This window comes from Schistocerca nitens, chromosome 2, assembly GCF_023898315.1.
Source record: "Schistocerca nitens isolate TAMUIC-IGC-003100 chromosome 2, iqSchNite1.1, whole genome shotgun sequence".
Lineage (NCBI taxonomy): Eukaryota > Metazoa > Arthropoda > Insecta > Orthoptera > Acrididae > Schistocerca > Schistocerca nitens.
The window spans coordinates 324,942,827-324,968,429 of NC_064615.1; the positions used below are offsets into that span (position 1 = coordinate 324,942,827).

The following is a 25,603-nucleotide window of genomic DNA, read 5'->3' on the forward strand; positions in this document are numbered from 1 at the left end:
TTATCTCCTTCAATGTACTCTCCTCCTCGGTCTCTACACCGCTCCATACGAATTTTCCACTGTTCATAGCAATGCTGCAGATCATTTTCGGTAAGTCCATACATTACTTCCGTCGCTTTTTCTTTTACTGCTTCAACAGTCTCAAATCTAGTTCCTTTCAAAGCTGACTTGACTTTAGGGAAAAGAAAAAAGTCACAGGGGGCCAAATCAGGTGAGTAGGGTGGATGATCTAAGATGGGAATGTTGTGTTTTGCCAAAAACGTCTTCACTGACAACGCACTGTGAGCTCGGGCAGTGTCTTGATGAAGGATCCATGACTTTTTTCTCCACAAATCGTTCCGTTTTCTCCGTACTCGCTCACGTAGGGTAGCCAGGACGCTAATGTAGTAATGCTGATTCACTGTTTGTCCCTCTGGTACCCAATCAATGTGCACAATCCCTTTGATGTCAAAAAAAACAATCATCATTGCCTTGAATTTCGATTTTGACATTCGTGCTTTTTTTTGTCATGGAGAACCAAGAGTTTTCCAATGCATCGATTGGCGTTTAGTTTCGGGATCGTAAGTAAAAAACCATGATTCATCGCAAGTAATAACATTTTGTAAGAAGGTGGGATCACTTTCAATGTTTTCCAGGATGTCAGAACAAATCATTCTTCGGTGTTCCTTCTGTTCAATTGTGAGACACTTTGGAACCATTTTTGAACACACTTTGTTCATGTTGAAACTTTCATGAAGAATCTGCCTAACACTTTCCTTGTCAACTCCTGTTAACTCAGACACTGCTCTGATTGTTAAACGGCGCTCTTGTCGAACAAGTTTACCGATTTTTTCAATGTTTGCATCAATTTTTGCTGACAATGGTCTGCCAGTGCGAGTGTCATCACTGGTGTCTTCGCGGCCATCTTTAAATCGTTTAAACCACTCAAACACTTGTGTTCACGATAAACAATCATCGCCGTACACTTGTTGTAACATTACAAATGTTTCACTTGCGGATTTTCCTAGTTTGAAACAAAATTTGATGTTAACACGCTGTTCTTTCTGTACACTCAACATTTTCCGACGCACAGACAAAACGTCAACTACTTAAAACAGACGCCACGGGCAGACTGAGTGCAGGAGGCAGATGAAACTCGAGCAGTAGGCGGAGCGAGAGTCACGTGACAGGCCACGCGACTTTCAGCTTTATTGCATTCGTTTTATTGTTTCACCAGTACTAGTCCGGTTTTTTTCTAGCCACACCTCGTATGCTGAAAGATGCAAGCACAAGATTTGGTCTAAATAGTGGGAAAGTACCTAGGCTATTCAGTACTTGTCTACTCACCTGAAGATGGCTGGATATCTCTGGGCTGAAATATAGTGGCAGAAAGTCAACGAGATCTGGCCACACACCTGAAAATAATTAGAAGAAGAAATATGCCAGGAAAATTTCAGAAGTTGTAACTTTTTGTTTATTTCTTTCTTATCACATAAGTATGTGGGGTGAATACTGTGTTTAGATAATGTTGTTATCTTATGTTTAGTGTGTTTGCTGGCTGCGCAATTCCATATCCAAAGAGGGAATTCTTGACTGATGATGACAACGAGGATAAGTCAGACAACAAGGCTCGACAGAATCAGCCGCCCAATGTAAGTAGAGTCTCTTGCGTGGGCTTGCCATGTATGTTCCTTGCTTCTGGGTTTATTGTGAAACAATAATTGTGTGCGAGTTCAACAGTTTGTATAACACTCATGTTATGCTTAATTCAGCTTCAATAAATGTGATGACATATGCGTCTTTAATTTTTATTTCATGTTTGTTGCTGAGTAACACATACATGTTAGTTCATACATCAGTCATCATTGTATTTTTCATTTCCAGTTTGTAGGAAGTGACTGAGTGACGTGTCACAAGAGAATGGTGGTTCAAATTCTTGTCTTCCCATCCAGGTTTATCATTTCTATGGTTTCCCTAAATTGCTCAAAGCAAATAGGAGGATGGTTCTTTTGAAAATGATGTGCCCAATTTCCTTTTCTGTCCTCCTACAACCCACGAATAAAACAGTAAAGCCATGTTGTTTAGAGCAATAAACAAATGAGTTTCATTTCTTGTCTTCCTATCATCGTCATACTTTTTTCATATTGCTATGTGAATCCTCTTCTCCATAATCCTACACCCACTTTCTGCAGACACATTTTCCTTTGCCCTCCTTAAACATCAATACAGTCCTTATAAATGTCCAGGAACATCACCATGATTTTTTTCAAGTATTTGCAATCCATACTCATTATTGTTGCTAAAAAAATATAATCTTTTTTTTTGTTTAGTTGTTTATTGACCAATGGTGATCTTCACCTGACAGTGCTCATTAGTGTTCCTGTCAGTCAGTACATATTATAATTTTGCAGCACCTACAAAAATGTAAAAGTAAATGGTATCACCCCTAAATGTCAATTTTTCATCTTAGTAAATCCAGCTTTGTGTAGAACTTGAAAAGAATTCTATCATTTTGTGATACTTGGTTGAACTGACATGATTTCAGCTCCTTTACATTAGTATTGAATACTGTGCCATCTAAATTTTGCCGAAGTAGAAAAAAATGAATGGGATAAGATATTTCGATTTTTCTCTGCAAGGAAATGTTTGAAGACAGAATTCACTTGATCTATCATTTCAGTTTTATATATTTTTATTATATGCAAGTGTGTGGGCACTAATTTTTGTTCTACTGGCGATCTTCACGTTGGACAAAATTTTTAGGCTCTGGGGAGAGTTTATGTGGTTATATATTAACAGTGTATTTCTGGGTGTTCTGCCAAGTTGTTGCTTCCATTTTATGCACAAATTTTGATGATGAACAACCCAGCCATCTTCTTTAGGTGCTGTGAGTTTTGCTGGACTTCAAGCAGTCTGCAGACTGTTGTTGGTCTCACACCACTGTTTAAAGCCCGGTTCAATTCCCAACACACACTATGCCTTTTGATGGTCTTTTGTTTTCCAGAGCTTGCATTGATATTCCATAAAACACAGATTCTCTTACAGTTTTCCAATCTGGTGAATATGATAACTGGTGAGATTTTAATATATTGAGTGCTGGACCCCAAGCATTATTTAAATTGAAGCTGCCATTCCTGTTTATTAGGTTTTCTGACATGCTTATTTTGATAGACTCCTTAGTTAAGCTGTCCCAGAAACCTGGCATTTGCACCATGATACTGGTCTCATTGTATCTCAAGATTATATTTGAGGTAGTGCTCAGTGACAGCTGATTTGCGTGGTTGTTTTGTTCGGGTATGTCACTGATGTTCCTTGCATCTCCTCTTGACTGTTCTCATTGTCTGCCCCATTAAGACGTGCCACATTTGCATAGAATGTGATACATGCCCAGGTGTTGGAGACCTGGATAATCTTTAACATTATAAAGAATACCTTTTTATATTGGCTGAAGGGAGCAAAATAACACTGGAGGGCATGTTCCCGTAGGAATCTGTCCAATCTTTTCAGATATTGGGCCAGCATAATGTAGATAAGTGATATTTGGCTTCTCCTACTTGGACTCAGTCTCAACGTCTTTCTCAGGTACACCTAACAGTGGTACTCAGTGTCTGAAGAAGACGGCTCGGTTGGTCATCGAAGTACTGTGTATAAAATAGAAACAACAACTTGGCAAAACACACAGAAGCCCACTAATCAGTCACTCCAAGAAAACCTGATAGACGAAAATATATTGTTGTAATTATTGCTGAAGGCTTTGCACAGTGTCATTTGTTAGCCAGGCATGTAATGTATACCCATTAGAAGATTTGTCATTGGTTGTACCTGTTGTGCAGTAAAGGCTGCTTCTGAAGAAACTACTTGACATTGTTTGTACACTAAGGGATGTTTCTGCCCACGATCATTTTTTCATGAGGAAATTAATTTTGAGTGCTGTACTATGGTGGTCCCACGCCACATACTATAATGATCAGATCTGATCGTTTCCAGCAGTGAACAATGTCTTAATAAAATCTAAGCTGAACACATCTTGTCAACGAATTAAAGAAGATTAAGATGATGAGTTCATTAGAGATGGAGCCAAGCTCAGTTTGGGGAATTATGAGTAGGGAGATCAGCCATGTTCTTATTGCAAAAACCATCGATTTAGTGAAACTGCAGGAAACATAAGTCTAGACGGTCGGACACGGATTTGAACTGCCTTAAACCCCTAAATGTGAATCCAATGTCTTATCCACTGTGACATGTTGCTCACTTGCATCAGCAAATTAAAATCTGGTACTATTATCTAAGTACATGAGGTTGACAATACAGTTTCTGGGTCCTTAATGACTGTTTTTTACTTTTACAATGTCCTTAAGGCTTTCAAGTCTCTTGCTTTAACACTTTTCTCCCATCTTCCTAAAAAGAAGGCACTCCTTCCTTTGAAAGCCTGCAAAATGCCAATTTTGTCTTCCTAAGCGGTTCTGTGTGCTGCTACTTGACAAAGATTATTCTCCTTCCACATTATAAATATTTTTGTGTGGCTTCATAGATTTACATCTTTAGCATAACAAATGTGATACCAGCTGTTGTGAAACCTGATACAATATTTTGTATATATGATGTATCTGGATGTTAATTGTAGTCACTAACATAACTAGTAAACACAAAGGATTCACTAACACAATGAAGACAGTGCACAGCACAGTTCCACATGTCAGTGAAGCTGATGTGAAAAAGCTATCGCTTGGTGTATGAAACAGCCTGGCTGTTGTATTCTTAAAGTGGAGCATTCAACAATCTGTTACCAGGTCATCTTCAGCAGTGTTAAAGAATACACGTCAGTGTTCCAGTCATAGTACAGGTGAATAGCAATCAGTCAGAGGTCAGCGTGTTGACTTGGCATTGTCCAGGAAGTGGAGTCAATGACGAATGTGCCGCCTCCTTGCTGTATGCTTGTTTTATAGCCCATACAAGGATGGGCGAGTTATCATGTGATGTTGCTTATCAGTAGTCTCTTTCTGTAATGCTGCTCATACTATGAACGGGAAACACTCTTCATAGTGTCCCTTGGCCATGCAGTATCGCTATCTGGTGTATTCGTGTTGTGTACGCTGTAGCCGTGGAGACTTGCATATACATCATGTTCTGTTTAGAGCAAACATAGCACAGGGTTACATAGTTACCTTAAAAGGCATTAAACACTAGAGTCAGGTACCAAAGCAGCTGTGCAAGGAATGGACACAAGGATGTTTTAGATTCCAGTCACTATAAACAGTGCTGCGGAGGCATTCAAAATGCACATTCCAGACTCCAGGGAATATGTGTAGTTGGTAAATATAGTAAGGTATTGGTAATCAAGAGTAAAAAAGTGCACAAGTTGCAAAAGGACCATGCAACATCACTGACAAGATGATTTGGTATGGAGCTCAATCTTGGGTTGGACAAGTATAGTGAAGAAAATCAGGCACAGTCTTTTCAAATGAACCATCCTGTTATTTACCATAAGTGATGTAAGAAAACAACAGAAAACATAAATTTCAATGGCTGTGTGAGTGTTTGAACCTCACTCCTGCTGAATGCAAGTCCACCGCCATGCCACCTCGCTGTGCCCGGGAGTTTGAAACACCATTGGAAATATATGGAGTTCACAAAATAATCAATTATGGGAGTTGGTTAGTAGCAGAAACTGATGGTAGTGGAATCTTTCCGATAAAAAAAAGATTCAAGGGGATGGAAGGTGATGTATTCACAGCATTGCATGTATACAGTTATCAAGAAAAGAATAGAAGTTGTAATTTCATTAAGCTGTCAACTTCTAGACTAACTTCTAGATGTAACTGAGAATGTTGTAGAAAGCCTTAATACACCAATACCTACATTCCCACAAGGAACCAGAAGAGTTGAAGGAGATTTTAACCATCCCCCAATATAGTCATTAAATGTATAAACAAGACATTTCCTCATTCCTCAGACAGGAGCTAGAATCATTCAATTTGGACAAGAAACATGTAGTGCTATCATGGATCAGTTTTAAGCAAATAGTTGATAAAAAAAAAAAAAGCCAGAAAAGCTAGGTTGTTCAGTTTCTTGTTTTTGAACTCAGAGCTGTTTTGGGGATACCATATGAAGGCTGCCTGAAATTGTGAAGATGATATTGAGCACGTCAGAGAGCAGGGGAAATAAAAAAAAAGGTTCTTGTAAGAGTCACTGGGACCCTGGTTTGTGAAAATGGTGCAGAAGGCAACATGAGGAAGGGTATCACTATTGAGATACCAGCAGTAGATATTTTTTAAGTATCATTTATATATAAAAAGATTGTACTTACAATTTGAACTCTCATTTCTTTTTAAGTTGGAAAATAATTTATTTATTGTTCCCTGAGGTACTGAATACAGAAGTGAGAATTTCATATTATAAAACATTAATATAGTGTCAAGACACAAATTTTTAAGGAGTTATAAGCAGAAATGAAGAAAGTTTGAAAAAAAAGATTTGGATAAGGTTATTTTGCCGAAAGGTGGTGTGTAGTGAGCTGAGGGCTTTTTGGAGACAGCATGAAATATTGCCACTGTGTGAACCTTGAAGCAGCAACACAAGTGTAATGAAATAAGTGAATCACCTCTGGTGTAAGGCGTAAGTTTGTAGCAACTTGAAGATACATGACATTAGTGTAATAACATGCTGAACTGACACCAGTTAAATTGGAAATGTAATAATCCTCTATTTCCTCTTGATTTCCCAGTCATTACATCTGTTGTGGTTTTGCCTTTGATTGGCAGTTTCCCAGTCATTTTCCTTGTATTTTTTCCCTCATAAATGATAAGCCATTATTTTGTTCTAAGTAATTTCTGAAGGAGATAAGATGCTTTTTCCAGTGCATGAGAGTTTGTCTTGGTGTTACATGTTCTCTATATTCCTGATAAATGGAATTGTAAGTAATAAGATTTGCAGAAAAATAATCAGTGAAGCATGTACCAGAAGAGGGCTTGGTACATTTGCTTATGACAGCTTTGAAGGGAAGAATTGAGGAGATACCAGAACATGGGAAAAGTTGATTGAGCAAAAAACAGACAGGATTCCACATTAAAATGATGCCAATCCTCATCACTGTCTGAGAGAATGAAATGAAAATAGAAACAAAAACTGCATGTGTGAAACTGAAGCTTGCTAACAAGCGTAAATTATACCCTTCTTAAAAAAATATAAAACTTTATATTTGTGTGTCTTTATTGTGTTCTGTAATTCTGATGCTTGGAAAAATGTATTTTTAAGATAGGTGGTGCCTTTAATGTGCTCATATATGAAGGATTCTCTTCAGGGCAACCAAGGTGGTGGAGGAGACCAAGGCAATCACAACCACCACAATGGCCATGGGCCAAGTGCAAAACGTGTACGTCTTCAGCAGCCAGGTGCAGGAGGGCTCTCAGCTCAGCAGCAACAGCAGCAACAACAGCAACAGCAGCAAGCCCAACAGCAGCAACAACAACAAGCACAGCAGCAGCAGGCACAGCAACAGCAGGCAGATTTCCATCAGCAGCAACAGCAACAGCAACAACAGCAAGCAGCAGCAGCTGCAGTCGCTGCTGCTGCCATGATATATACATCCACTGCAAACACACAACCGCAAGCATCGTTCCAGCGTTTCTGACTGGCAACAATATTGCCTTATGAATGACTGTTGAGTGCCAAAAATTGGTGATGTTTTTTAATGCCATGATTCATTGAATAGACTGATGATAGTGCTCAAACCATTGTGTTGATGTCTGTCGTTCAGGACCGCGGGTGACTTTCAGTACCAACATTTTTACTGAATGCGTAAATGCTACAAATGCGCTCTTGAGAGACACAAACGTATAGGTTGCTGACAGGACGTACAAGGCATCCACCACTCACATAAAGTGCTCTTATGAAGGGAAATAACTGAATGATCATTTAAAAATACTATACATGTGACGGGTATGCCTTACACAAGTGCAATAAAAGTTTACATCTAAATTCAGTTCCATGTTATTGATTTCTCATGTACATTTCTCAGCATGCATACCATCTCATCTTTTAATTATTAATGTACATTGCAAATATACGTAAAGATGATACACTGAACAACAAAATTCTAAGTGCACCACGAGGATGGAGAAAGAAGTCCATAAATATCTAACCTGCAACTGCTGCTGAATTTCAATATCTTTAGATAGGAATCTCCTCTTTCTTAATCTTCTTTTTTCTTCTTAAAAAAAAAAAAGACAGAGAGAGAGAGAGAACTGATAAAAGAGCAAAAGAGGAGTGATAACACAAATTGGAGTAGACATACGACTTTATTACTTTGGTCTATCGTGTACTGGAATGCAGTGTAAAAGGTTCCCCACCCCCATCTCCTACCTCTCCCCACTCCCTGTACATCAGCTTAGGAGGAGGAACCTTTGTTTCTGAAAGCTCACTCTTAATGCCTGCTTTTAAAGACTGATATTAAGTATTGGTGCACATGGTCTCCTTTGTCTATGTTTACGTTAACATATGAATATAATAGAGGGAAATATTCCACGTGGGAAAAATATATCTAAAACCAAAGATGATGTGACTTACCGAACGAAAGTGCTGGCAGGTCGATAGACACACAAACAAACACAAACATACACACAAAATTCAAGCTTTCGCAACAAACGGTTGCTTCATCAGGAAAGAGGGAAGGAGAGGGAAAGATGAAAGGATGTGGGTTTAAGGGAGAGGGTAAGGAGTCATTCCAATCCTGGGAGTGGAAAGACTTACCTTAGGGGAATATATATATATATATATATATATATATATATATATATATATATATATATATATATATATATATATATATATATATATAACAGAGGGAAACATTCCACGTGGAAAAATATATCTAAAAAGAAAGATGATGAGACTTACCAAACAAAAGCGCTGGCAGGTCGATAGACACACAAATATACACACAAAATTCAAGCTTTCGCAACAAACTGTTGCCTCATCAGGAAAGAGGGGAAGGAGAGGGAAAGACGAAAGGATGTGGGTTTTAAGGGAGAGGATAAGGAGTCATTCCAATCCCGGGAGCGGAAAGACTTACCTTAGGGGGAAAAAAGGACAGGTATACACTCGCACACACACACATATCCATCCGCACATACACAGACACAAGCTGTGTCTGTGTCTGTGCGGATGGATATGTGTGTGTGTGCGAGTGTATACCTGTCCTTTTTCCCCCTAAGGTAAGTCTTTCCGCTCCCGGGATTGGAATGACTCCTTACCCTCTCCCTTAAAACCCACATCCTTTCGTCTTTCCCTCTCCTTCCCTCTTTCCTGATGAGGCAACAGTTTGTTGTGAAAGCTTGAATTTTGTGTATATATTTGTGTTTGTTTGTGTGTCTATCGACCTGCCAGCACTTTCGTTCGGTAAGTCACATCATCTTTGTTTTTAGATATATTTACGTTAACATATCTTCATAAAAGATTAAAATGAAAGTAAAGACTTCATAAAAGCAGTTTTCGAATTATGGTTGTTCATTGTGCAGTCATTCTGTAATGTAGATAAATTTCATTCTTTTATCTTCTTATTACCAATGGATGACAATTTCCTCTACCATGAGGTGTTTAGCTGTTTTTTAGTTCTCATTTGATTGACAATTATTGAAGGTGGAAAAGCGGTATATTAATGTTGCTGAGAAATACAACAAAGAAATCATTCATTCTTTCATGCATTGTGTTCCATAAATCCCATCATAAAAAGTGTTTCTTGAGGGATGTGGAATGAGTCAACATGTAAATCAATTGCAGAATCATTATTTAAGTCATACTCAGAAGTAAAGAGATATTCAGAAGGAAGAATACATGTCGTTAAAGACTTAGAAATTTTGACTGTTACCCAGAAGCTCTAATCCCGGTGATGGTTACAACTACTTGCATGTAACAACATTTTGTATTTTCATAGAGCTGTGTATTAGAAGTTCTTTGTACGAGAAGTATCAGGTGCCTGGAGGTCTTCCACTATCTCCAAAAGTTGTATCAGGGTATGTTTACAGCATTGTGTGCCTGCTATTTATTGTTCCTACAGTTAATCAGTGTGTTTGTGGACATTTAAGATAATATTTAAATTCATGCTCCATTGAAATCAATATAATTGCTGTGTGAAGTACTTTCAAATGATAAGAAGGTCTCTCTCTGCCTTCCCACATTACAAAATATTAGGATACAAAATATTAGCACATTCTATCCATATATTTTTAATGAAACAGCTGACAAAATACCAACGACGGTAAATTTTTTGTTCAGTAGCAGACATAACTACATCATCTCTAACATTTCTTTTTACGACATCCAGCCACATTATAAATATTTGATGAACCTCTTTGAAGAATGATGTTCTTTCTCTGTCCAACAAGAATAGTGTTAGGTTCCAAATTCTTCCAAAATTATACCCAGTGATAACACTGTGGTGTTCAAACCAACCTTTAGTTACAGACAGCTTTAAAGTTTCTTCTTCCCTTGAATTTTAGTAGACTGTCATTATGTTTCTTTTGATAAACTATCTCACAACTATATTTAGCATTACTGCTGTCTCTCTCTGTACTTTCATGGTAACTGGAACAATATGTTTCTTGTGTAATTGTACTCCATGTATGCACACTACTTTTCAAGAAAAATATACAGAAATAATATATCTGAAGAAATCTCAACATATGGAAACCTAATTTTCAGCAGAATCATATGGTCTTACACAAGACACAAGTACACGGACCTAGAAAACCGTTGTCTCTTTGAAGGCAATTAAAAAATATCACAGTGATTATTTGTACTTACAAAAGCTTACTTTCTCCTTCATTAGTTAAATGAATTTCACAACTATGGAAAAACCGAGCGAGGTGGCGCAGTGGGTAGACACTGGACTCGCATTCGGGAGGACGACGGTTCAATCCCCCGTCCGGCCATCCCGATTTAGGTTTTCCGTGATTTCCCTAAATCGCTCCAGGCAAATGCCGGGATGGTTCCTTTGAAAGGGCACGGCCGACTTCCTTCACCATCCTTCCCTAATCCGATGAGACCGATGACCTCGCTGTCTGGTCTCCTTCCCCAAACCAACCAACCAACCAACTATGGAAAATATGAAAACACATTTATAATTTCATTTTTAAATTCATGAATAGAAATGGGAGGGAACTAGTTAGCATCCCATTGATAACTAAGTCTTGGAGGGGGGGGGGGGGGGGAGAAAGAACTGCATATGTAGCTGTGTGATCATGATTATATTTGTAAGAATGTAATGTACCCAAAATTTGCAGACTAAGCACTGGGAGATACTTTCCTACGTGTAACTGATTTGTGTTAGAGCAGTTTGTTCTTGACAAGCACAAAAAGCATTTCGATAGTGGGTTTATATAAATCAATGTCCCAAACATTCAAAACTACACTGTGTTGTACAGGAAGGAGTATGTATTTATTAGGTGTGCACCGAAAATTTGTGCCGAGACGTATGAATCTAATGAACATCATTGTGAACTGCAACTGTCAAGATGATTATTCATAGATTTTAATAAAAGTTTATTCACATTGCTGGTCTTATTTATACATGTCTTGTGAAACTTTACATGTAATGACTACAAATGAACAGTATTAAACAGACTTTTAGTCACATGGTGTCTGCTGTTATTGTAAACTTTTGATCTCTCCAGATGTGATACTGTTTGATAAATTTACACTCCATAAATAGTGTATTTGTACATGTGAATAGTTGGTGGAATGAAACAGGGTTGGCTTTCATGGAATATATGTTATTTCATGTATTTGGAGCAAAATTCCAAAGTAATACTCATTTTTGTGTTTTTCTCTTTCTATCTAAGGCGTCACTATGCGACACTAACCTAAGAATTCCTTTGAACCAAGTTCAGTATATTTTACTAACAGTGTAGCACTTTATACTGAGTTTCACAGTTAAGAGAAAACTTTATTCTTGTTTTATAGAATAATAATCATAATTGTACACAAATAGAAAAGACTGAGGGAGTAACTGATTCCTTAGGTTCTGAGATTTATTAAGCCTTCCCTAAAAGATACAGAGCACTGTGCATAAGTGAGTATTCAGAAGGCCCTGGTAGGGAGAGCATGATCAATATGTTTAAAGGAAAAACTATATTACATCCAATGTTAGTAAATTTAACCGCTTGGTAGAAAGTGAGTTTATTATAATTTATCAGTGGTTAGCCAGTATTTTTGTCTGAAAATGGGGGTGGTTGATAGTCACAAAATTGCCAGTTTCTTAAAATTTCTACCTGCATGTTTATGGACACTACTATTGTTATGAGAATTCCATAATCCAGTGGTGCAGAAAGATATGGGCTGCTGTCATAACATGTGGAAAACATTAATCTATAGTGGTTAACTTGTTTCTAGTTTCTACCTGACAGGTGCATTTTAAGGGACATAAGCAAATATCATTAGAACGAAAATCTGCACAGTAGGAAGCAATAAACAAGGGCTCCAAATGGGAGGCTGTGCAAAGTATGGACTGATTTTTGTCATGGAGAGTGATCATATTCCCAGATATATTTTAGATGTTTTCTTCTCAATGAAATTTTGTGTAGTATATGTGCAGAATAAGAACTGACATTATTTGTAGTTTTCTCACTAAGCAATATTATATTAGGCTTGTGGCTATCTTACACCAAAAACATCTATGTAAAAACTAGTATTTATTGTGGTTATCTTGCTAAAAAAAAATCTACATGTTATATGTAAGCATCAATCAAAAAGAACTGTTCGAAGACCATACAGTCCAGAATTGGTATGCCAGTTGGACATAATCACTGTGATCATTGAGGTAATCATACCACCGATGCACCAGTTCTAAGATACTTGTTGATAAAACAATGTGTCCTGTTGCATGAAGAAGTCCATAAATGCCTGCTGTACATCCTCATCTGACTGAAATTGTTGACCTTTCAGGGCCTTTTTTAAGGGACTGAAGGTGTGACAATCACATGGTGAAAGATCAGGACTATAGAGCAGGTGTTGAGTGTTTCCCACTTGAATTGGCATAACTTCTGTGCTAGAACATGTGCAATATATGGCTGTACATTATTATGAAGCAGCTTTCGGCAGTATTGATTGGAATGCGCTCTTTGAAATTCTAAAAATAGCAGTTGATAAAACACAGGAACCAAAAGGTGATTACAATTTATACAGAAACCAGGCTGCAGACTTAAGTTGGAGGATGTAAAACAGAAGTTGTAGTTGAGAGAGGAGGGAACAGGATTGTAGGTTGCCCCCGATGTTATTCAGTCTGTACATTGGACAGAAATGTGGAGAGGGAATGTACGCTCAAGGAGAAGCGAGCTTTGAGGTTTGCTGATGACACTGCAATTCTGTCAGAGTCACCAAAGGACTTGGAAGAGCAGTTGAATGTAATGGATAGTTTCCTGAATAAAATATTATAAGATGAAAATCAACAAAAGTAAAAAGGTCAGTGGAATGTAGTAAAATTAAATCAGGTGGCGCTGAAGGAATTAGACTAGAAAATGAGACACTAAAAGTAGTAGATAAGTTTTACTATTTTGGCAACAAAATAACATGATGGTTGAAGTAGAGATGTACAATGCAGGCTGCCTATAGCAAAAAGGCATTTCTGAAAAAAGGGGAAATTTTTTGACATTTAATATTAATTTAAATCTTAAGAAGTATTTTCTGAGGGTATTTGTTTGCAGTGTAGCCTGGTACAGAAGCGAAACATGGATGATAAGCAGTTCAGACAATAAAAGAATACCGGGTGGTTATAATTAAACTTGCCCTATTTAACACATTATCACACGAAACTAGTTATCGTATGAGGACCAAACTTGGTAGCATTAATGTCAAGGGCATGAGGAAGGGAAATAATGCAAAATCAATTCAATTGAAACACTTTTAATGTGCTGCTACGGTACATCATACCAATACATACTGGTACCATTACTACTACAAAAGGGGCTCAATATGGCACCCATCATTATCCAGAAGAGACTGAAAGTGCAGGATTGCATTCTACACAGCAAATGAAGCATCTCCTTAGGTATGCCGGCTGCCTCTGTTGACATGCTGCACTTCAGATCAGCACATGTGTGAATGTTCCCCTGGTAAACCCTGTTCTTCAGGTAGCCCCACAACCAGAAATCAGTCACAGGGAGTTAGATCAGATGATCGTACCGGCCAAGCATTTGGAAACGATCGGCTGATAATGTGATCATTTCCATATGTTTTTCAGAGAAGCAGGTGAACTTCACTCACACTGCACGTCTTTGGTCCTTGAGAGCGAACCTGTTCAAAAAATAATGATAATTGATAAAACACAGAGACCAAAAGGTGATTACAATTTATACAGAAACCAGGCTGCAGACTTAAGTTGGAGGATGTAAAACGGAAGTTGTAGTTGAGAGAGGAGGGAACAGGATTGTAGGTTGCCCCCGATGTTATAGCCGTGAAGACACACCATACGGTGACATGTTCACCATACAGAGGAACTTCATGCACGCACATGACTGGAGGTGAAGATCCCCATACTCAGCAATTCTCTGTGTGCTCACCTCACCCGTCAGAGAAAAATGAGCTTTGTCTGACCATAAGATGGTTCAGGGCCAGCCCTCATCAACTTCAATCCTTGCGAGAAAGTGGAGAGCGAAGTCGATACGTCATTGTGCATCCTGTGGTGCAGCACCTTCCATATAGTGGACCACGGGATATTCAACTGTCGTGACACAGCATGTGCATTGTCTGACGATCAGGAATTGCATGCAGCATTGTCTGCCATAGCAACAGTGACTTCATCGGCCTCCTGTGGTGCGACTGGTCATCTGTCTCTTCATGGGGGGACACCCAGTTCTCCAGCTGATTAGAACATCTTTATCTTGCTCCGTACAGGTGGCACTGTGGTGTATGGAAATCATCTTTGGAGAAAGTGATATGTAGGTTTTGAGAAACATATAAACCTCTATACCTAAAAGTCTCAAGGTGAGTGTGTTACTTTATGTAATTCAGTTCTGATATGTTGACCAGCCATACAAAACTTTGTGTGAGCAAAGACCACTTGTTTCTTCAGTTTGAACAATATATAATAATAATTGTGTGTTGCCATTGGTCACTGACTGCATTGTTCAAGCACCAGGTGTCGTAAGACTGCTGGAATTAGGCATTACTTACAAGTAGGTATTTTGTTGTTATTCTTCTGTGAATCAAACTCTGACACGAAGTTTCATTGCTAATCACTGTGCTAAATGTGTAACCCATGTAGTTCTTATATCAAATCTCACTGGAGAGCTATTTTTCAATAATGCTTCATTTTTGTTAAAACCCTTTACAAAATTATAAAATTTGATGCATCTGCATAGAAAAGAATTCGGAAAATAGTTTGTTAGTATGGAGAAAAGGAGGAGGAGAAATAGGGGGGGGGGGGGGGGGTGAAGCAGTGTCAGCAGATCTGCGACAGGCCCAGAATCTCCCTGATACTATTCTACCTTGGGCAATATAAGAATTTACTAATGCTCCCTGCATCTGTAGCATGCTGTAAACTGAAAATGCTCATGGTAATACTAAATGGAGGTTGCAGCCTGCAACATCTGGCTTGGGATTTGGTGACAAAGCAAATTATGCCTGTTTTCATATGCCCCAAAGTCTTTTTCATGTCAGCAGTTGTACCACATGATATTGAGATTCTAGTGAGGGAAAACTTACAGGGAATACAAAAAACTTAATGTCTGACTCATATTTGCCTCCACTGTCTCAAGTAGTGTTCTCCTGTGTAGCTCGAAGAAAGAGAAGTACAAGAACGTAAAATTACAAAGCAAATTTCATAAAATGAAGCAAAAATTGCCTCTGTGGCAGTGAAACCTCCGCCATTTGCTACATACATCTTTTGCTTTGGCACTTAACAAATTTGCTATCTTTGTTCATGCCTCAACATTGACCCCCAAGAAAATAATATTATCTATTATCTCTGCTTGAAAGCTTAATTCCACAAGTATAATGGCTTAAAATTTGTATCACCCACAAGTTAGAATACGGGTTATAAGCAGCACAAAATTTGCAAATGCTATCCTCAAGAGAGGCAATTGTAAATTAATCAGTGTGTTCTCAGTTATAAATACTTGATGACCCAACACAAAGGATAAACATGGTTTAAGCACCAGAAATAAAAAATACTCTAAAAATAACATTAATGTTAATTCTGTCTGACAAGTGTGATGATCTTCCTGCCCAACTAATAGACTATCTTAGAATTCCTACAGCAACTACCATACCTACCTATAAAAACATGGATAGAGAAACCAATAAATCACTGAAATCAGTGGAACATAAACAGGTTAAGGACATGTGGAAAAAATTGAAACTTGTAGCACAGGATAGACCTGATGACAGCTGAAACATGGCCAACAGCATAAAAGTAGGTTCCGTTTGTCTACCACCTCAAGATGCCCTTGACCCAAGCACAATACACAGTTCTCTTGTCCATTCCTCCCTTTTGGGAACTATATTGTCTCCTCTAGCACCCGTCTCAGTAACTAGGCTAATGTGCTTTGGGACCATATTCTGCTGTCAATCTTTCATTGCATTTTAATGTTCTCAGAGAGATGGATCAATGGTAATTTTGGAAGAGTTCAATGAGATGCGCACTAACAGCCAATCCAATGTAAATATACCTTTGCTACTAATTTCTAATGGCTTGGAGGTGTTCTTTATCAGCTCAGATGCCTGCTGCTCATGATTTCTTCTCTAATAAAATGGCACTTCTTTATTTTAATCGTCTTGACCTCCTCTGCCTCCATTCTCCAACTTATTACACAACTTTCGCACTACTTCATAATGTTCTTCAAAAGTATTAGAAGCCACTAAAATAGCACCTACACAACACTAAATGTGTCTCATCTCAGGACCCAGCAATTTATTTAGAGCTCAAATGAAGGAGAATACTGAAAGATTAAGGCCAAAAAAAGGATGTAAATATGTAAGCTCTCCACCCGAATGTAAAAGTGGTTAAGATTCTTATTTACACTCACCTGCCAATAGCATTGTGTCAAATCTGTGGAGAAAAGAACTTGGTTCCTCTGAATTTCGTAGTGATATCCCCATCATTGGCCACATTGCACACAGATGTAGTGATTCAGCTCTGTTGCACATGACATCAGTCTCACCTCCCTATTATCTTCATCTATTGCTGCAAGAGGAATCAAATCTGTTTGATTACCTGGCTACCTGCTTCCCTCCGTCTGAATAGGATACCATACTGCTTGCTGGCAAAGATGGTATTATATCTATTCTGGAGTAACACTCCACTCTACTCAGCTTAATGTGGTGGTGTGAAAATATTCCTCTGGGTGCCAGGATGTATTGAAATGGTCATCTCAGGCTCTCGGTTATTTTTCCTCCTGTTCCAAACATCTCCAGCAATTATTCTTCCTCTGAAATTCTTGTTCTCCATTTTCAATTATACTCTCTTCCTGCCACAATATAATTTCATCCTTGTAGTTTGGCCCCAGTATCTGCTTACAAAATACCCATGCGACCCACTCTAGAATATTGCTCTAGTGCACAATCCACACCAAATAAGACCAACCACGGATATCGAATGTATGCACAGAAGGGCAGCATGAATGGTCAGAAGTTTGTTGGAACCATGGGAAAATGCCTTGGAAATACTGAGCTGGCAGATGCTTAAAGATAGATGCCAACTATCTATGAAAGCTTAATTCCAGGTCTATGTTCCATATCTACTCTTCATCTGCCACTTGGCAATACATCTGCATAATTGTCAGCCTGCTTATTAGCTCCATTTTTACTACAGGAAAAGTCTCAATATGTTTCTTTCTACCCTTTTGTTAAACCAGTGTCCAGAAGTCCATCTTTTTCTGACATCTTGACTTCTGTTTACTAGTATTGGCCTCCCAGCCCCTTCTAATAACTTAACAAGTGGATTACCAAGAGACCAGTGAGCTGTCTATTGCTAATTTCTTGGACCTGGCCTTCTCTTATAGGCTTTCCCATCTCCAATAATCAATTAATGTTCATTGTGGCTGCCAATTTCTCTTTACTACACTCCTCCTCTCTACTATCAACTATCTTTTCAAAATATCTGTATTCTCATGGAAAGATATTGCCACTTTTCACTTTATTATCAAGGCTAAATTGGAGTATGACTCGATTTCTCCAGAATTGTCTCTAACAGGTCTGTCTCTCCATTTGTCCAGGTATTGGGATCTTTTCACCATCTGAAAGCACATTTGTTCTGGGTACCCAGTTAGAAACATTAATTTTCACTCATTCCATTACTCCTCTATTAGTGCTCTTGCCTGCTGTCCAACAAGAACTATTCTTTAACAGATAGTCTTCAAGCACCCCCCTACAGATATTGCACCCCCATTTAAATTTTGCACCATAGAACTGAAATATTCATGGCCATGGACCCCTCTTCCTTTACAGGTCCATGGCATTATTGTAAGAATTCAACTAGTTTCAGTTGCCCTTTCCCAACACATTAGAAAGATTACATGTACCTTGCATATGTGACAAGGTTGGATATCTCTGCAACTCCGTGAGGTATGGGTTTTCACTGTCAGCCTCATTTCAAAACATGACTCATACAATTCAAATTCCTAACACAGCAACTAATTAATGGGTTAGACTGTGTTGTGAAATGAAGGGTACATTTTTCTCTTTTTTGGCTTGGGCTGAATCTCAGAGCCAGTGTGATGTTTGCACACCATCTCATCTATGAGGCTAAGGTGCCCAGGGAATTACTGGAATGTTAAGTGAAAGAGTCTGCTTGATAACATATTAGTGAGGACTGACACAACTTGGACTGATAACAGATGCCAATATTGTATTGCATAGTTTGCAAGTTAAATCCATTCACAGAGGACATTAGCTTGTGAATGTTTGTTTGTAAAAATAAATTGAGACTTCATTTTACCTTTTTTCCTAAATTTAAATGCATTTATGTTTCATGTATGTACATTCAATTCCATTAAATAGCAAAAAGTTGTAGTCTGGCAGACACTGAAACATTTGATGTGTGTGTTGCCCACTGTTTATTGCATTTTATATATACTAAGAATGAAGGAAGGGTTAATAACTGGATTATTGAAGATTACGCTCAGACGTGGATAAATAAAATGTTTAGGCCTATCTGTGTTCTTTTCACATAATCTGTATTGTAACTCGCCTTAAGCAGTTTAAGAAACCACAGGCAACTTAAATCTGGGTGGTTGGACAGAAATTTTAACACAGTCTCTCTCCCCCCCCCAAAGGATGTCTGTACTTAACCAATGCACCACCGTCCTTGGCTGTTTCTGGAATATTGTGTGTTCTAATTAAAAGCAATACATCTTCAGTATGTTTTATAATGTGCAGACTTTGTAATTCAGTGGATAGGAGCCATATTGACCCCACACATTGAAACAAAAACAGTTTATCAACTCATGAAGAATTTGGTAACTATTATGCACAATTATTTGGACAGCTTGAGATCTTCAGAGACAGGCTCATCACATTTTGACATGAGCCTATGCAACTTAAATTTGCGTAATTAATGAACTTTAATATGGGTATCAAACTGAAACATTAACTGGGCATACAATAAATCACTGTGCAAGTTTACAAAAGAATGTGAGTGAACTCAGGAGATAGAATGAAAAAGAGGGGATGCTTAAGAAATGTGACAGCTGTCACAATGTGAAGCTTCTGTTATTGGGAGTGATAATCAGGGGAAAAAAAAAAAAAATCTAGAGAAAAGAAGACTAACACAGTAACAACCACATTAGAGCTGAATAACATTTGAATAGGAAAAGGACAAATAAAATCTTGAGCTATTGAGGCTCAACAGTATTTAATAGTGTACTCCCAAGTGTCCAGCTGAGTTGTTTCCATTTTATGCATAATATTTCAATGACCGATCCATTCATCTTCAGGTGCTGTGAGATGTGCTGTTACATATACGCACTGCTTGGACTCCAACCTGAAGTATGCCATTTATCAACCAAGCTGAGAAAATGAGAGAGATCTTAACAATATTTGTAACATTGTGAGGAAAAACAGAGTAAGGTTCTTTGCAAATTTTCTGTCTGTGTATTTGTTAGCCTCATTACAGCCGCTACTGTTTCAACAATCAGCAAACACATACTGTTTTTCTGTTTCTTTTAGTGTCATGTCAGTTTTATATCACAGAAGTGATTATCTATTTCAGAAAATTGAGAAATTTTGGTTCATCACGAGTCAGATGCCAATGTGATTTACCCCTGGAGCTGAACCAGTTCAGTGGCTGCCTGGGCATGAGCAAACATCTTCCCTTGCAAGCTTATGAAGAAGTTCACTCACATGAAGTTATTGTGGCACTCTTGCTATGTTTGTAAGTATGGGCTTTGACTGTTAAATAATTCTATACTAAATTAGAATTCATAATGGAGAGGAGTGTGGCTTGGTGCCTCACTGAGTAGGTTGCAGGCTTCTAATCCCAAGATCCCCAGTTCAGTCTCTGGTGAGTACAATGAGTTTTTTTACCTCTGGCAATGATGTGTTTACATGAAAAATGCAGAGTTAAAATGTAGTTCTAAGCCCACATTAAGCCACCCTATAACTGATTGGGTAAGTCAGTTAACAGTTTGATGGAACGCAAGGGCATACCATCTCCAACAGGACCGTGCTTCTCAAACCAATATTTACGTGTGTGTGTGTGTGTGTGTGTGTGTGTGTGGAAAATGCAACAGAAATCAAAAGCCATCTGAGATAAAAATCACACCCACTCTCTCCCAGTCCCTACTGAATAGAGGCACGGAATAATGTACTGGAAGAGCTGAAAAACAAAACAGTTCACACAGATTTACTATATGGGAATGATGTTTGGTGAGAATAAGAGATGCAGCACAAGCTCATAAATGATTTATTCAAATCATGGAAAACTTAACTCTGGATAACTTAAGGAGCATTTGTACAACAACCCTCCCAAATGAAAGTCTAGTGTGCTAATCACTCCACCTCACTTGGTATTTAGGTAGACCCTATTTGTAAAGGAGTATGTCATGCAATTATCATAAACAGATGCTGAAGACTATGAGAACTATTTAAGAATGAATAAAGAAACATTTGATGTGTTGCTCTAATATCACAATACATTTTTTTAAATGTTCAGAGGGGCAATACTGCCAAAAATAACTCACTGCTGTACTCTGATACCTAGCAACTGACAGCAGCTTTGAAAGACCTTAACTCTTTTTATCTGCAAGTGAATGTGGAGAAATCTTAACAGAGATGTGTTTGGCAATATGCAAAGGTTTTAAAGGCTATATCTAGGTGTGTGTGCATTTCAAATGGCATTCAATTACAATTTTAGAACACATCATGTGAAAATAAACACACTTAAGCCATTAAAAAAGAGCGTATTGAATTCTTATTAGTTTTTTATTGTGTACGTCCTTCAGCTTCAGAAACTGTTTAAGACTTTGAGTAAGCATCATCTTGTCCATTTTGCATCTTTGCAACTAAATGAAATTTACTGACAGTAGGAAATGAAATACAGTTGCAAAGATGGACAATGCCTTCATGAACATAGAGGAATTGTTCCAAGATTGGCTTGACAATGGATTGAATGGAGTTGTTGAGGATGTTACGTTCACCTGCTAAATTCTTCAGTTTTGCATCCACTAATGCTTCATTTATTACATGAAGAGTGAAGATCTTCCTTCTGTATATATGATGTAGCCATAGAAAGATAGTGTGCATACATAGGATCAAGTTGTTTTTTTTTTTTTTTTTTTTTTTTTTTTTTTTTTTTTTTTTTTTACCAACTGGTTGGGGCAGTGATGTGTTGTCACAAATGCCCTCCAACACCTTCAGAAAATTGTTTTTTAGTCTGCATTGGGACATTTTCCTGCAGAATATGATATTATACTGAGGACACATCAGCACTTACTTCTTTACACAGTATTCTATTTGGTTATTCTCCGTTTAGTATTATTTTACAATAATGAAGTACAAAGTTAACATTAAAATCTAAATTTAATGCCTTGGAGAGAGACTTTCTTATGTTTTATGAAGTGTAACCTAGAAACTAAACATACAACATGTTGACATCTATTAAATTTGTACCATCAGATTCCACGTGACGAAGAACAATGGAAATGGGTAAGTGGAGGAATTCAGCACGGTATGGTAATTTCCACAATGTCTAGGATCTGGGACTATGAATTACATTTACAAAGGCACATACTGCATTGTTTTGTTAGTGATTTGAAGTGTAACCCTCTTAGCTGATGTTAGTACTAATGGTAGGATATCAAACAACAGTGCAATTAGAAGGGAATCACCATCCTCAGCCTTCTTGGAATGTTGACACATTTTGGTCTGACATTTCTTGGTTGACAAGAAACATGTCCTTGAAGTACCATAGTGAAACAATGTACACTTTGTTTCTGGCAGCCCAAATTCTTTGGTATAATATACCTTTCAAAATACTGGCATGTTGAATGCCGTGTGGTCCCTGGTGTTCACAGCACAACTGCACACTTGATGCCTTGTGGGTGGCAGCAGCTACAGCAAAGCCTCATGCCCAACTCTTTGTGCCTGGGCAGGTGGTGAAACATTTCATCATCACTAAGTGTGCGGCGATCAGTGTGTTAAGCAGAAGTCATAGGCTTTCCCCTCCCCCTTCGACCGAGCGAGGTGGTGCAGTGGTTAGCACACTGGACTCGCATTCGGGAGGACGACGGTTCAATCCCGTCTCCGGCCATCCTGATTTAGGTTTTCCGTGATTTCCCTAAATCGTCTCAGGCAAATGCCGGGATGGTTCCTTTGAAAGGGCACGGCCGATTTCCTTCCCAATCCTTCCCTAACCCGAGCTTGCGCTCCGTCTCTAATGACCTCGTTGTCGACGGGACGTTAAACACTAACCACCACCACCACCACCTCCCCCTTCGCATGGAAACATCAGTTACCATCAGCTTACGTATAAGACAGTCATAGGTTGCTGTTGTTACTATAGTGAGAGTGTTCTAGGCTCCAGACTTAAGGTAGATCTCCATAGCTCTTGAATGCAAGAAGCACCCCTCATACCAGAGTCATGGCAGGTAGTCAACTGAGCAGTTATCTGTGCAAACTGCAATTCTCTGCCTGAAATAGGTTCCATTTTCTCTGCTCTTTGGCACAGTTTACTTGAAAGCTTGACATTATCCAATTTAAATGGGTGTGTAGGCCTATAGAGCCCTAAATACTCTCAGAGATACCACATGGAATATTGAGTTACCTGAAGAATGTTGAGAATATTTGACCTGGAGCTATTTGCACAGCAATGTGAACACCTTCTTCAGGCCATCTAGTGCTACCACAACTAGTGCTACCAGTCAAATTACTATTTACTTTGCTATCGATATCCTACACATGGAAATGGAAGAGGATGTAAATGAAGATGAAATGGGAGATATGATACTACGTGAAGAGTTTGACAGAGCACTGAAAGACCTAAGTCGAAACAAGGCCCCGGGAGTAGACAACATTCCATTAGAACTACTGACGGCCTTGGGAGAGCCAGTCCTGACAAAACTCTACTATCTGGTGAGCAATATGTATGAGACAGGCAAAATACCCTCAGACTTCAAGAAGAATATAATAATTCCAATCCCAAAGAAAGCAGGTGTTGACAGATGTGAAAATTACCGAACTATCAATTTAATAAGTCACGGCTGCAAAATACTAACGCGAATTCTTTACAGACGAATGGAAAAACTAGTAGAAGCCAACCTTGGGGAAGATCAGTTTGGATTCTGTAGAAATGTTGTAACACGTGAGGCAATACTGACCCTACGACTTACCTTAGAAGCTAGATTAAGGAAAGGCAAACCTACGTTTCTAGCATTTGTAGACTTAGAGAAGGCTTTTGACAATGTTGACTGGAATACTCTGTTTCAAATTCTGAAGGTGGTAGGGGTAAAATATAGGGAGCGAAAGGCTATTTACAATTTGTATAGAAACCAAATGGCAGTTATAAGAGTCGAGGGGCATGAAAGGGAAGCAGTGGTTGGGAAGGGAGTGAGACAGGATTGTAGCCTCTCCCCGATGTTATTCAATCTGTATATTGAGCAAGCAGTAAAGGAAACAAAAGGCAAATTCAGAGTAGGAATTAAAATCCATGGAGAAGAAATAAAAACTTCTGAGGTTCGCCGATGACATTGTAATTCTGTCAGACACAGCAAAGGACTTGGAAGAGCAGTTGAACGGAATGGATAGTGCCTTGAAAGGAGGATATATGATGAACATCAACAAAAGCAAAACGAGGATAATGGAATGTAGTCGAATTAAGTCAGGTGATGCTGAGGGTATTAGATTAGGAAATGAGACACTTAGAGTAGTAAAGGAGTTTAGCTATTTGGGGAGCAAAATAACTGATGATGGTCGAAGTAGAGAGGATATAAAATGTAGACTGGCAATGGCAAGGAAAGCGTTTCCGAGGAAGAGAAATTTGTTAACATCGGGTATAGATTTAAGTGTCAGGAAGTCGTTTCTGTAAGTATTTGTATGGAGTGTAGCCATGTATGGAATTGAAATATGGACGATAAATAGCTTGGACAAGAAGAGAATAGAAGCTTTTGAAATGTGGTGCTACAGAAGAATGCTGAAGATGAGATGGGTAGATCACATAACTAATGAGGAGGTGTTGAACAGGATTGGGGAGAAGAGAAGTTTGTGGCACAACTTGACTAGAAGAAGGGATCGGTTGGTAGGACATGTTCTGAGGCATCAAGGGATCACCAATTTAGTATTGGAGGGCAGCGTGGAGAGTAAAAATCGTAGAGGGAGACCAAGAGATGAATACACCAAGCAGATTCAGAAGGATGTAGGTTGAATTCATAATGGAGATGAAGAAGCTTGCACAGGATAGAGTAGCATGGAGAGCTGCATCAAACCAGTCTCAGGACTGAAGACCACAACAACAACATCCTACACATCCAGGTATACTGTTTAATTTTCAGTGATGTGTATAGTATGTCTTGCTATAATGCAACATGGGCATTTATGGGGTGAAAGTGCTGCCACAAATTGTAGCATGGCTGTATGCCAAGAATGCGTGATGTGAGGCCTCACCATTTTTCATTGAACAGGTATCCCACCACCTGAGTGTGGATAACTGATGATTGATTGTATAGTGTAGTGTTGGATCAAGGGGACTACTGAGCTTAACATTCCTATCTAACGGATAGATCACTGTTTACAGTTTTGTGATGCACTGAGGAATTGTTTGGAATTTAACTCCAGACAGTGGCAATGAGATTTGTAATAACAAACTCTACACCATCACTTCTCCTTGACAGTTGAATAATAGTGACGATTTCTTCTACCATTATGATTTTAACCTGCTTTCTATGGGTTGAGTGCCACTGCACAATTATGCATCAGTTACAGAGGTAGCTTTTGAGAAATGTGCATGCCTAATTCTAACTGACTAACTTTAGTCACTACATAAGAGTTCCAATTTTGGAAGGACTGCTGCATAACAGCAACTCGAGTTCATAAGTTTTCTGGCCATTTTCAGATGTATATTGGCGAAAGTAAACTATCCTGGTGTACTCTAACTTGGTATGCAGACGATATTTGAGCACAGAAAATTCCACTACTGCCCCAT

General features: G+C 38.5%; 2 protein-coding genes and 1 non-coding gene across 5 annotated transcripts in view; 2 read left to right on the forward strand and 1 right to left on the reverse strand.

Annotated features, from left to right (window-relative positions):
• The window catches only part of LOC126236121 (cyclin-dependent kinase 8), a 93,667-nt gene extending 85,707 nt beyond the window's left edge, over positions 1 to 7,960 (forward strand). For all 3 annotated transcript variants that reach the window (XM_049945193.1, XM_049945194.1, XM_049945192.1), the window contains exons 9-10: positions 1,526 to 1,631; positions 7,280 to 7,960. In XM_049945193.1, the coding sequence (XP_049801150.1) occupies positions 1,526 to 1,631; positions 7,280 to 7,609 (436 nt within the window). In that variant the 3' untranslated portion in view covers positions 7,610 to 7,960. The remainder of the gene's footprint in view (positions 1 to 1,525; positions 1,632 to 7,279) is intronic.
• Positions 7,961 to 13,855: 5,895 nt separating this feature from the next.
• LOC126236122 (transmembrane protein 147) overlaps positions 13,856 to 25,603 on the reverse strand; it is a 30,550-nt gene continuing 18,802 nt past the window's right edge. The window contains exon 5 of the mRNA XM_049945196.1: positions 13,856 to 14,265. Within this exon, the coding sequence (XP_049801153.1) occupies positions 14,209 to 14,265 (57 nt within the window). The 3' untranslated portion in view covers positions 13,856 to 14,208. The remainder of the gene's footprint in view (positions 14,266 to 25,603) is intronic.
• On the forward strand, positions 22,645 to 22,717 carry Trnaa-cgc (transfer RNA alanine (anticodon CGC)). Its single transcript has one exon. It is a non-coding gene; the product is annotated as a tRNA-Ala (tRNA).